Genomic DNA, 14,043 nt, shown 5'->3' with positions numbered 1-14,043 from the left:
GCGGGAGGGTGAGCGAGTGCGAGGAACCCACACGCAGGGCTTCCCAAGCGCTGTCAAAAGAAATCCTCCCCATTCCCAGGGCCCCAGTTCAAAGGGCCGGTCACCCTCCTCCCTTTCCAGGTGTGGAAGCAAGAGCTTCTAATTAGAGACTCTGACACACCGAGCCCCAGGGAAGAGTTGGCAGGCGCTGGAGTGAGTCCGGGAGTTCAAAGACAGCCTCGCTCCGCCTCAGCCACACACCACACCACCTGGAAGCCTTCTGCTGTGGGAGCAGGAGTTCTTACTTTTGGTCCTTGCTGTGGCCCTCCAGACCCACCCGGGAAGAGGCTTCTTCCCCCTGATCTACCTCCTCTGCAGGTGATCGCTGCAGCGTTACTCAACCCAGGTGGAACAGGTTTATCCCGCCCATTCTATCCCCAGGGCAGATGCATCGCAGAGTCAGGCCTTGTCGCATACCTCTGTACAAGATGGCAAAGCCCTGGGCTTGCAGGAGCTGATCCGAATGGAAGGAGAGGAGCAGGTGGTCGGTGGGGAACAGCAGGGGAGCCCCTGGCCTCCGGCGCCCGTCAAACTGAGCCAGCAAGAGATTGCTGTGTCCATCCCACAGCTCCAGGCGGTCGTTGGGGTCATGCACGTCAAAGATCCGGAAGGTGACCTCCACGGACTCGCAGCCCAGGGGGTGCAGGGACCAGCTGCAGTTGCTGTCGGCTTCGTAGTCATCCGGGAACTGCGGAGAGTAAATCACTCCAGAGAGATCGGTGAAGTTTCCCTGGCAGGCACCCATGGATACTGTGGGGTGGAGAGACAAGCAGGGTGGGGGGAGGGAGGGAAGGATCAGAATAAAAATGTAATCAATAGAGGGATGCAACTTTTAGGGTCCCCAGTTTTTTGTTTTAATTTTCAATGACAAAAAAACCCTGCCCCTTTGCGCAAAACGGCTTTCCACATTGTGAGCGTTTGTGCAAAACAGCTTTCCATGCAGTTACACCAACAGAACCCAGCTTCTGATAATAAATTTCCCATCTAGACAAGGAGCCAATCATCTTCTGCATGAGTAAGACTGCTTACAGAATTAGAACGGGGTTTTACGGAGGTGTGTAATATTATGCATGGGGTGGGGAAAGTGAACAGAGTGAAGCTTCTCGCCGCATCTCGTAATACTAGAGCCTGAGGCCATCCAAGGAAGCTGAATGGCAGAAGATTCAAGACAGACAAAAGGAAGTAGTTCCCACGCAGCATTTGGTTAAGCTGCGGAACTCACTACTGCCAAAAGTAGCAATGACCGCCATATTGGACAGCTTAAAAGGGAGATTAGAAAATTGATGGCAGATAAGACTATCAGTGGCTGCTACCTATCATAGCTGCGTATTACATTCAATTTCGGAGCAGTATGCCTCTGAATGCCAGTTGTTCAGGAGTGGAGAGAATGCTGTTGTGCTCACTGGCCTCTGGTGCGTCACTCTGGGAAACTGGAAGTTGGGCTAGGCAGACCTTTGGTCTGATCCAGATGAGCTCTTCTTACTTTTTTTTAGCAGGATCAAGCTTCAGACATGCTGGACTTTGCCAGGGGGCTGTCTGTCTGCCCACACAGCCCAGAAGCAAGTACACGGTCCCAAGCCAAGTGGACGTCAAGATCCAGAACTAGAATCAGAGAGACTGGAGGAAGGTGCACATGGCCACAGGCAGGCAGGGGTCAAGATGACCCGTCAGCCTCAGAGGATCTGATTGAAGCAAGGGCTCGGTCAGAACCAGGTGAGTCAAGGTCCAAGGCAGCCATAAGAGACTGGTGGGCAGTGCTTCGGCAACCTCCTCACGCTGGAGACAAGTTGCTCAGACTGAGCAGCAAGCTCTGAAGTAAGGCTTTATAGGGCCTGGTTGGTTATGATTGGCCCTAGACAGTCATGTGGCTAGGGCAAGATTGCATGCTGGTACCTCAGCCTGGATGGCGCCCTTGATGCCCAGAAGTCATCTGCACTTCATCAGACTAGTGGTCCATCTAACTAAGCATTGTTTTCCCTGTCTGGGGAAGCTCTCCAGTGTTTCTGACACAGGACATTCCCAACACTATGTAGCGTTGCCAAGGATTGAATCAAGAATTGTTTGTGTTCAAAGCAGATGCTCTTCCACTGAGTTCTGTCCCTTCCCTGGCATATCAGGTTCATAGTAGGAACAGAGGGCTGGTGGTACGTGCTCTCTGGATCCTGACCTATGGAAGCCACAGTCGGAGACACTCGATGCAAACCTTATAACTGGGGTGATAATACATCATATAGTAATTAATGAACTGTGTGCCAGAACACACAGGGTTGTGCAAGCCAGCCAACTGTGAGAAAGCAGTTAGGTTAATTTGTGGGCCCAAAACACCCACTCCACATCCAGGAGATCTTGCCTGCCGCATCTCTGTAATTTACTGATCTGGCCTCGCCTCCTTCCAATCAGCCACCACTAGGAGGCGCCAATGTTGCTGCACATTGATGCTGGGTGAGATTGGATGGTTCAGCCACTCCCGATGCAGCAGACTGACCCACCCGCAGAGGAGGCTGCCTGTTGCTGCTCTGTGTAATTTGCCGCTCTAATCTTGCCTCCTTCCAACCAGCTTTGGCTCTGGCCTGGCAATCATTCGCCTCTAATGTAGAGATACTGTGCAATGAAGAAAATGGCAATGCCCAGAACAGTGAATCACTCAGAGACACAGCAGGTAAGACTCCTTAATTGTTAAGTTTTAATTTGAGGTAGAGTGGTACCTCGGGTTAAGTACTTAATTCGTTCTGGAGGTCTGTACTTAACCTGAAACTGTTCTTAACCTGAAGCACCACTTTAGCTAATGGGGCCTCCTGCTGCTGCCGCACCGCCAGAGCACGATTTCTGTTCTCATCCTGAAGCAAAGTTCTTAACCTGAAGCACTATTTCTGGGTTAGCAGAGTCCGTAACCTGAAGCGTATGTAACTTGAAGCGTATGTAACCCGAGGTACCACTGTACTCTGAAAGGGGGGGAGGACCTTTCCGGGTATAATAATGAAGTATACTTTTTAATTTTTTTTAAAAAAGTGTACCTCCATTGTTTGCAATCATGGCAAGAGACACAAACTCACCCTTTAAAAAAAAACAAAAAACGATAAGAGAGATAAACAGTGTAATGGCAAGAGTATAATCCTCACTCATTCACAAAACGTATTGAGTGACCTGGGTCACTTTAGACCATTCCTGATCTCTCAGCTTCACAAGCTTGTTGTGAAGATAAAGGAAGAGATTTTTAAAACGTAACAAATAAACACAAAAACAAACTACTATCATTTTTTTTTATGGCAAATGGGATGACCCAAGTGTACCAAACAATTACAGTATACTATAACATTCTACAATAACAGTCCAGGCATCTCCACACTCATACGTGATCAGCACACACGCTCCTGCCAACATGTGTGCCATTTTCACCATTGAAAAGGGGCAGAGTGGGGGCAGGGGCAGAGTGGGGCAGGCTAATCCCCACTTGTATGCATCCCAGTGACATGTACAGCAGCCAGGAATGGAACCCTGTTCCATAAGTGAGGATTGCCCTGTATTCGATATACAGTACCTTAAGGACCGCTTGATCCTTTATACCTGTATCCCTGAGGTCTACAGGGGAATCACCACGGTTTCTCACAGCTCAGATCCATGGCTTGTGTCCGCAAGGAGCCATGCAATCTAGGGTTGTGGACATCATTTTGTGGAACTCACTTCCAAATGAGATCAGACATGCCCCCTCCCTGCTGAACCTCTGGTGCCTACTGAAGGATTTCTATTTCAAAAGTCATTAAAAGTCATTTTTGATCTTAGAGTTAGCTTTTTATCTCTGTTGTATTTGCTCAGCTTGCTATACACCACTTAGAGATAATTGTAATTAAGTGGTAGATAAACTGTAATAATAATAATAATAATAATAGTAATAATAGTAATAGTAATAATAATAGTAATAATAATGGTAATAGTAATGGTAATAATAATAAATGATTTACATGCTGTAATAATATTATTCAGGCATCGTACATTAGAGGGCTGTTGTAAAAAATACTGAGACAATGTGGGTGGCACCCAAAAAGCATTATATTTGTTGTCAAAAAACATTTTAAAAAAACAAAAACAAAACTCAACTGTTAAGCATATACACTACACTTTGACATCCCTGAGAGTCAAAACTGGGGAAAGAAAACAACTCAACTGTGTCTGGAAAACAGGAAAATGAAAAATTTCTCAAAAACCAACATTGGTTAGAAATAAATAAATAAATAAATAAATAAATAAATGCAATCCAGATGTCGAGAGAACGTGAGACTGGAAGGATGGGAGCAAAACGAGATCCGCTTTGGAGAAGGCCCGGGAAAGATTCCCTTTTCTAAACCGAAATACTCAAAAAGTCCTTCCATGAAGTGTCCTGTCTATGTCCAATCAGGATCCTCTCTTTCACAGTCGTGAAATTTTAGCACCCTCTGTTGGGGCAAGGTGCATGGGAGCGAACACATGCCAGCACAGAGCACCTATGGAAACTCCAGGTTTCCATATATACACTCTGAGGCTCCATGAACATATCTAATCACTTTTTTTAAAAAAAGGCATAGGATTTGGAACACAGAAAGTTGTCCTACACAAAGTCAGACTTTTTTTTGTCATGTACCCGAGTCGCTCAGGGTAGTGTACATGGTTCGCCCCCTCCTCATTTATTCCTCACAACAACCCTGTGAGGTAGTTTAGGCTGAGAGAGACAGTGACCTACCTCCCCAAGGTCACCCGGTGAGTTTCATGGCCGACTGGGGATTTTAACCCTGGTCTCCCAGATCCTAGGTCCAACACTCTCACTGTGACACCACACTGGCTCTATATGATGCATCTAGGCCAGCTCTGCAGGGTGTCAGCCAAGAAGCTCTTCCAGCCCTACCTGGAGATGCTGGGGCCTGGACCTGCGACCTTCTACATACAAACCATGTGCTCTGCCCACGTAGCTAGGGGCCATCAATCACCACTCTTTGTGGCAACAAATTCCTTAAGATGCGTTGCAATCCAACATGTGTCCACATGGAAGTATGAGCTCAACAGGACTTGCTCCCAAGGCCAGGCAACATCCAATTTACCAAGGCTTAAGTTCCGAGGTGAAATTACGTGTATTTTGAAACACAATTTGAAAAAGCCTGCAAATGTCCTCTAAACCTCTGGAAACCCTTTAAAAAATCAGTGGCAACTTACCAGATGCCGAACTCCAGCACAATCGCTCCCTCCAAACCCCCTTGTTCAAACTCCACCTCCGCACAGGTCTTAACGGCCGGTGCAAGGGCTCTGGGATTGCACTTGCAAAGGCTTGTGGGATTGCTAGGCACTGATTTTTCGCCCTTTATGGGCTCTCTTAGGGCAATTTAAAAAGTCACTTCTGGGTTTGGCACATTGCACGTATGCACGGTCACGCATCAATTGGGCGCATGTCAATTGGTCATTGCCTGTAAGTGTATGGAGGACTGCAGCCTTAATTTTGGGCTGCCCTGCTCCCCATGGATTTCCCTGGGTGTCCTCTGAATTCTCCCTCAATGGGAAACAGAGAAAAACACTTTTCTCTACCTCTGTGCATAAAAACCTTTGTCATCAGGCATGCAGAGCAGATGTGCATACATCTTTTTGATTAAAAAACCTTTGATCTGTGATAAGCCTCCTGCGTCCTCACACTTACCATTGTATATGCCAATCCGGCCATCTCCTCCGCACAACTCGCTGGACTTGCCAAAGCAGACTTGGTCGCATTCCACGGCACTCACTGGCTGGCTACGTCGGACGTCCCCTTCGTGGCCACAGAAACAGGCATAACCAGCCTCTACGCCAGCAAACTGCAGAGGAGAAAGAGAAAGGTGATTAAGAAAGCATATACATGGGAGGAGAAGCAGGGTTAGATCTGATCCCATAACCTGCCAATGGTGTTTGTTTGCTGCATGGCTAACAGCACAATCCCATACATGTGCACTCAAAAGCAATCCCAACTGGGTACAGTGGAACGTACACCCAGAAAAATACGATCAGAGTTGCAACCTCAATGACACCAGTAAACGGCCCCAGTACAGAGAAAGTGAAGCTGAGGCGAACTTTGTTTTTCTTTTTCATATAATTTTTCTGTTCTACAATTTAGAATACTCAGTTAAACATCCTTAAAATATCAATGACTTCCCTTATTCTCTTTCCATGGTTCATTTTGCATATCATAAATCCCTGCATATTTTACATAAACTAAACCATTATTACATCCATCAAAACTTACTTACACTGTTGAATTTATCTTAATGCTACCAACGTTTTCAGGTGTACACAATTCTCCCCATATATTCAATAAACATTTCCCAATCTTCTCTAAATGTATGTTCTTCTTGTTCTCTTATTCTGCAAGTTGCACATATTCCATCAGCTTAAGGTGGCCTTTTCCCCCTAGCTGAGGTGGCTTTAAGGAAGGTAAAAGTGGTTTCAAAGAAGCGTCGTATCTTCTGGCACACGCAGAGATGTCCCAAATAGGTGCTGCAGGTTTGCGGGATAACACAAAGACTACCAAACCTGCTTGCCAGAGGCCAAATCAAGTGTACACACCACACAATGGGTGGCTTTGAAAAAGGGTTGGACAAATCCATGGAGAGCAACACTATCAGTGGCTACTTGCCATGATGCTCTGTCTCCACAGTCACAATGCTTCTGAATACCAGTTGCTGGAAAACACAAGAGTAATATTGTGCTTGGGTCCTGCTTGAAGGTTTCCCAGAGGGATCTGGGTGGCCACTATGAGAACAGGATGCTGGACTAAATGGCTGATTGGCCTGATCCAGCAGGCTCTTCTTATGTTCTTATAAGCGGCAGGGGTATCTCTTTAAATATGCCTTCTAGAAAAACACAGAGTTATCTGATAACCAAAGGGAATGAAGCAACAGATTGGGACTGATATTTCTTTTAAGCTTTGGGGCAAATTGTAAAGCAGCAACTTCATCAACGTTTTGTTAAAAAGACCGGCTAATGTTCTAGGGCTGGAGTAGCAGAGCAGGAAAGTACATTCAACCTTGTGTACAGCTTAAAAATGCATCACAACTGAAATTAAATTTTATAAAGAAAAGTCACACAATGACTTGAACATGTGGCAGCTTCACCACCATCTACACCACAGGCAATGGCCAGTAGATGCTTGCAGGCCTATATCTGAATTTTTGAGACTGGGTAACTAAAAGAACAAATGCAATATCAACAACAACAACAACAACACCTCTAAATATATCATGGGAGGGGGTGATGTGTTCAAGTACTGGCCAGTCATCCCAAGTGCCTTTGCACTCATTTTTTGTTTCTATGGGTCTGTTATGAATAAGACTTAGTTGAACACAACCCTAAGCCTTTTTCTGTAGGGTTGATGCTTATTTGGGGTTGTACCTAATATTTGCCCTACTCAGTGCTTTTTTTCTAAAATACCGTTTAGGAGTACTCTCATTTTGACTCAAGAAAATCACCATTTTATAGTTAAAATCGGGAAAAATAAATACAGTAAATGGATAAAAGTACAAAGATTCACAAAATGTTTAAGGGTATGCATCCCCCCCCCAGGAAAAAAGCACTGGTCCTACTCAGAAATGAACAGGCTTGATTAATTTAGGTTTGTTAGTTTTAAAGGGTCTACTGTGAATACAACTTACTTCAGTACACCCCATAATTTATATCCCAGGCTTTCTACCATGGAACTCCAAGTTGGTGTACACCGGATTCACTCCTGGTCTCCAAGACACACACTGACTAGGCCGAGATCCGCTTAACTCCAGCAGAGTTGTGACATCAGACCAGGCCATAAGCCTGAAGATGCTATTAGGCAGGCCAGGTGAGGTGAGATGCCCATGGTTGACAAAGAGCTTTACCTTATAGCCCCGTTTGCGGCAGAAGCTGAGGCAGACTTGCACTGTAAGCTTGGTGGAGGTGCCGCTGCTCCCACTCAGGGCCGGTGGGGTCCCAGAATCTAAGAAGCAGCCGACGTAACCTGGCACTGGAGAGGAGGACAAAGTGATTGTATTTTCGTTGTCTGGAAGGGCAAGAGAGTGAAAACCCCACCACCCCTCTGGAACACTTGTATAAAAAGTTACAGAATTTCACCATGAAGTTATGCACTGATTGGAAACAAAGCTGTCTGTCTGCCTTAAGGCTTTTGCAAGTGCTGCGACAGACCAGTTCTATCAGGCCTCCTGCCCCTCAGCTGTCACCTGGAGAGTCAGCCCAGGCTCGTGCAAGGTGGGGGGGGGCAGCAGGATACACTTGCCCCAAGCCTCAGAGGGCTAAGCTAACTGGGGTTTATAACTTTATTCTAACAAGACAAGCTCTGTATGGGCCTGGGTCAGCCATTCCATTAGACTCCTTCGTCTTGTCTCTCCACTCTCTTCATTTATCTGTGTGTTTTGGGAGACTGGGGGGTGGGGAGCTGGTTTCAGCAGGAGGGGGAGACCCCCTGGCTTCTTCACCAGCCTGACTCATCTCTGCAATCTGAGACTCAGTTGTGTGCCTGTCTTTGCTCTGCTCTCTTCATACCTCTTCTGGTTCTGGGTGACCAGGGGGAAGGGAGCTTGCCACAGCAGGAGAGGGAGATCCCCGGCTTCTTCACCAGCCTGAGTCATCTCTGCCTCTTGGCCCCTTTCTCTCCAGCCTCTGCCTCTAATTCTGGACTGCCCTCTTCCAGAGTCTCTTCCTGCTCACTAAATCCTGTTGCCTCTTCAGCTTCCAACACCACCGCCTCTTCTCCCTCATCGCCATCCGACCACCAATCCCTTGGCTCTGAGCCTTCTTTTCCTAGGGGTTCCCTTGGGGGTTCCCCAACTGGTGCCTCCCACCACACCTCTGCACTCAGCCAGTCCATCCATCTCTCTCTCTCTCTCTCTCTCTCTCTCTCTCTCTCTCTCTCTCACACACACACACACACACACACGCACATACACACACAGTCTACCCAGGCCTCCTGTACTCACTGTGGCAGGTCGGGATGTCACAATACTTCCAGTAGATGCCTTCCTCGTTCTCTGAGATGTAGCACCAGGGCTGTACGTCCCCGTCCGGGTTGCGACAATAGTTGTGGCTGCCCAGGCCCCATTCGCCATTGGGGTACTTGGCAGTGTTGTAGGCATGCTCTCGCGTCTGGTTCCAGTAGAGGCAGGGCCGCCCCGTGCTCCCGGGAGAGGTCCTGTTCTGCGTCCCCCGGTAATCAGCTCCATTCACCATAAAACATTCAGACAGCTCTGCAGGCAAGGAGAGAGGGAGGGAGGGCTGGTCAGCGAGACGAATCTTCTCGTTGCACACTCTCGCTTTCTCTCTGGCATCCCAAAGAGGCGACAATATCAATCTATATATCTACATATTGCATTTCTTAAAATCCCACTCTTCTCCCGAGTCGCTCAGTTGCAAATGCATACACTTTATCCTTCCAACAACCCTGTGAAGTAGGGAAGGCTGAGAAATGGTGGCTGGATCCAGATCATCTACTAGGATTTAGGGCTAAGACGGGATGTAAACCTGGGTCTCCATCCACCCTATACCAGCTTAACCACAATAGTTCAGGCCCTGGAAATTTCAGAACTGGATTACTGCAATGCACTCTGCGTGGGGCTTCCCCTTGCAATTGGTGCAGATACTGCAGTTAGTGCAGAATGCTGCAACACGGTTACTGACAGGGGTGAGACCTTCTCAGCAGACAACACCTCCGTTCAGAGATGGGCACTGGTGGCTGGTTGGTTACTGTGCCAAATTCAAGGTGTGACTATTAGTACATAAAGACCTTCATGGCTTGGGACTAGTTTACTTGCAGGATCTCCTTGGCCCAGATGGGCCCATTCAATTGCTTCAGTCTGCAGAACTGGCATGGTAACCAGTGCGACATAATTCAGCAGTTGTAAAAAAGCCCTCTGCTTGACAGGTTTGAATCATGGCATGCCTTGATGAAAACTCACACTCTCACAATCCATGCATACTGAAGCAGAAGAAAGGCTCCTTGAAATCAGCGGGGATAATTTCCTAAGAATTCTGCTGTTAGCCATTGCCTTGCCCCAGATCCTTTAGACCTCACAGGTCCTGACCTTTAGTGTTTCATTTCTAACAGCAAAAGAGAGAGGGAGAGATTTCTGGACCTCAGAGGATCCAAGCCCATGTTCTAAAGTTGGAAGGCGTGACTCGTAATTGGCAAAGGCCGGATTTGACAGATGAATTGTGAGGAAAAGGTGCTCTGTGCCCACTCAGAGATGTTTGTTTGTTTTTACCTTCCCTTCACCCTAAGGTCCCAAGGCAGGTTCAATAATAAAAAGCACTTAACTGCATACAACCCGTGCATTTAAAGCTTCCTGCTGAAATCCTGTAATTCGTTATACCACAAATGTTCCAATTTTGATATTTTTATTTTTTGGGTCCTTCAAGGCACTAAATTAAATTTGCTTCTTTAATCACCATTCCTGTGGAGGTTTTTTTGCTATTTTTTAATGGAAACGAGCTAATGGTTAGCATAGCAATCACAGCCTGAAGATAACAACTTTAAAACAAAGTATGGCAGCAAGGAGGGGTCAGAGCCACAGGAGCTTGTACTTCCACGTACTTCCTGTTGATGCTACATACAGTGGTACCTCGAGTTACATACGCTTCAGGTTACACACTCCACTAACCCAGAAATAGTGCTTCAGGTTAAGAACTTTGCTTCAGGATAAGAACAGAAATCGGGCTTCAGCGGCGCGGCGGCGGCAGGAGGCCCCATTAGCTAAAGTGGTGCTTCAGGTTAAGAACAGTTTCAGCTTAAGAACGGACCTCCGGAACAAATTAAGTACTTAACCCGAGGTACCACTGTATAGTGGCACTTCTGCTGTTTCCTCCCCCTGCAAACTAACACGGGTTTGCACAGGAATTCACAGCTGAAACATGCAATCTTTAAAAGCAGACAGTTAAAATCTGGTTGCACTAACGCGGGTGCATTGGGGAAGCATCACAGGACAACTGAGAAAGAGGGATGATGTGTGGATGGTCCAGTATAAATCCACTTCCAACACATTACTAATACATCAATGGCATATTGCTGCATATGCCCACAATAAAAAGAGCCTTAATATTGCAGCCTTTAAAGCCCTTTTGAGCCTCTTTTGCATACTATCTGTAAGTGAATGTTGAAATGCTATTTTAAATACACCTGTATTGGATTTTGGGATTGCTGGTGTATTTCCACACCCATTTCAACCTCCTTGTTGGTTTCATGACACCTCTCAAAGGACGCAGTTGATCAGAAGTGTATTTCAGTCTCCCGCCCACCACTTCCTCCCTGCCCTCCACACACTGGGGGAATGGATTTTCTTGTCTTTTAACCTGTCCTCCCTCATTGGGAAGTGTCTCTTGGTTGACTGATATAAAGAATCTGGCTTCTTCAGACAATCTATCCTCCCTTTCCGCTGCTCCCATGCCCCTGCAGAACTGGTAAGGCTGGGAAGGAAACCTTGCCAGTTTCACCAGCTTTGAAAAAAGCCGTGCACTCTGGTGAACACAACCAGGAGCCGGGGTAGCATTGTGCAGAGCAAAGCTACTATTCCTGCCACCTCTGAAGGAAAAGACCTGATCCACATTTAGAACACATTCAGTGCATATTTCAAACATATTACTTTCCCCCCTGCCATCCTGGGAATTGTAGTTTCCTCACAGAGCTATGATTTCCAGCACCCTTAAAAAGCTACAGTTCCCAGAATTCTTTTTTTGGGGGGGAGGACAGCTGTTTGCTTCAAATGTGCATTAGATGTGCTCTAAATGTACATTGTCAATCTTGTCTGACGATTCAAGATTAATGGGGAGCAGCAGCTTCCTGAAAAAACCTACTGAGGCACAAGATGATAGTTTTGATACTATCGGAGACCAACAAATCTCAGTTGGTGGAGTGTAAGACTCTTAATCTCAGGATTGTGAGTTTGAGCCCCACTTTTGGCAAAAGATTCCTGCGTTGCAGGGGTTGGACCCTCATGGTCCCTTCCACCTCTATGATTCTGATATCTGGTGGCTGTGAATTCCACGGGGAAACACGGTTGTTAGCAGGGTGGAAAAACACAGTTTCTTGCACCTAATGTTTAGAGATGTTCTAATAACCTGAGCAACCCAGTGGTCAAATTACTGGCGGGAGGGAGAGAAGGAAGGGCTTCCAGCCCCCTTACCTTTTATGACACATACCATTTAGGTACTGTTTTTTAGAAATGTACAGAGCGACACAATATAAATAAAATTCAGGCAAGTCAGAGATTGAAGCTTGTGGATTTCATACACCCCCACCCGTACCCAGAGTTGCAGTTAGGTAATTTTAGACTCTGGACATGAGGTGGAGGGGGAAGTAAGTGAAATGGCAATGAATATTCCGTTTTCCTTCGCTTGTTTCAAAATATGGCAGGTGAGCCTTACTGCGTTCGGAGACCCCCCTTCGTCATTCTCCTGATGGTGTCCCTGGGCCACCCTACCTCTCCTCCTACAATTCGAGGGCTGCTTGGGCCCAAGAGTGCAAGCCGACCAAGGGTCCAAGACAAGGGGCTCTCGTCTTCCCTGGCAGTTCACCAGAGACCTCCAGTTGCCCCTCCTTTCCACCCCCACCCCCAAATCTCTGAAATGTGGAGCTGGAGGAACATCAGAGCAAGCGTGACAAGACAAGCTTGAAAGAAGAGGGACATGTCCCAAGGCTGCCTCCCGGGTGGGGGCCAAGAGGAGATTAGAGATGCTAAATGTGTAATCAGTTAAAGCATGCAGAGGCTTTGAAGATTCAAAGGGAATCGGTGTGGAGGGTGTCGTGTGAGCCTTGGCTGCAGGCAAAAGAAACACAGGAGACCCTTTTAGATCTTATATTGGGGGGGGGGAATGGAGGAAGATCAAAGAGTTCAAAGGCGCATTTAATCTGCCATGCCAAGACAGTCAAGTGCAGGCAAAGCACAAGGGGGGGTGGACAGGACTCCCCCCCTCCAATCCAGCTCTTTGACCTCTAGCAAGGTCAGCAGTGGGTCCCTCTGGACTTTAGTCTCGGGAGGGGGGGAATGGGTTCCAGCCCTGCTCTCAAATCACCAGCAACTGCCTCAGGTAACGTGTTTCCATAGCCAGGCCAGCTCCAGAGCATGCAATGCATAGTAACAATGAGGGCCAGTGTGCTTCTGAGCATGGGCAAAGTTCTTCCCCTGCACTGGCATGACTAACTGCAACCTATCATCAGGGATAAACGTCTTGGTCTGTCCTGCGTCAATAAATGTTCCTGCAAAAAACAAACAGACCTTGTAACACCTTGCAAGAAAAATCTAGCACATCAATAAGAAAAATTCTGGCACAGCCCAATATCTGCTTGCTGTTGGTTGGTTTTTTGCTGTGTGCAGGAACATCCCAAAGTTTGATTCTTCACCTGCAGCCTGATGGGGTACAGCCCCTTATTTGACCACCTCAGGTTTCTGCCACCTCCTTCCACTGCAGACAGACCAGTCCAAAGAAGGCACAGATACTGGATCAGGAAGCAGAAAGGTGGGGCTGTGTGAAAATTCAGGAGTGCCTTTCTTGCTGTGGGAATTGGGGGTCTGTTGTTTGCTTGTGTTGGGAATGCAGCGAATCCAGAGAAGTTTAATCTGGAGGATAAGAGCATGGCATGTCCAGGAATCAACAGGGGAGACTTGCCTACCTGCTTGCTCCTCCCCGTGAAGAGCAGAAGCAAATCTCAGCAGGCAATCCAGGTTGCAGAATGCATATTTTCTTGACGCAGAATCCTGATTACACTACACACACACGCCCCATTTCAAAAAGGACAATAGGCACAAATGCGGACGGGCTTCTTCCCAACAAAATAACGCTGAGTGCCAGACTGCGTTCTGCCTGTGCCCCACGCAAGGAAGCCCATAATCCGAACTGGCGAAGAGAACCGGCCGCTCTGGGCCCTGTCCCTCCCTGGGAACCCAGGAGTCCTGGCTCCTAGCCGGCCTTGTTCTATCCCAGACATATTAATGTCCTTCCACAGCTGGGAATAGGCCCAGGAGCCTCGCTTTGCCTTCCCTG

At 47.3% G+C, this 14,043-nt stretch overlaps 1 protein-coding gene across 2 annotated transcripts in view; it reads right to left on the bottom strand.

Annotated features, from left to right (window-relative positions):
• KREMEN2 (kringle containing transmembrane protein 2) overlaps positions 1-14,043 on the bottom strand; it is a 30,252-nt gene that overhangs the window by 5,684 nt on the left and 10,525 nt on the right. Inside the window, exons 1-5 of one of the 2 annotated variants that reach the window (XM_081885490.1) lie at positions 13,673-13,819; positions 8,991-9,257; positions 7,896-8,020; positions 5,696-5,849; positions 457-789 (exon numbers count right to left, since the gene is read on the bottom strand). In XM_081885490.1, coding sequence (XP_081741616.1) covers positions 457-789; positions 5,696-5,849; positions 7,896-8,020; positions 8,991-9,240 — 862 coding nt within the window. In that variant the 5' untranslated portion in view covers positions 9,241-9,257; positions 13,673-13,819. Of the gene's footprint in view, positions 1-456; positions 790-5,695; positions 5,850-7,895; positions 8,021-8,990; positions 9,258-13,672; positions 13,820-14,043 lie in introns of those variants that run through there. The other variant, XM_081885489.1, reaches the window with a different exon arrangement.

The sequence above is a fragment of the Podarcis melisellensis genome (genome assembly GCF_964234715.1).
Source record: "Podarcis melisellensis genome assembly, chromosome: 13".
NCBI lineage: Eukaryota > Metazoa > Chordata > Lepidosauria > Squamata > Lacertidae > Podarcis > Podarcis melisellensis.
Note: the sequence above shows the minus strand (reverse complement) of the source record. Positions and strands in the feature narration are given on the sequence as shown.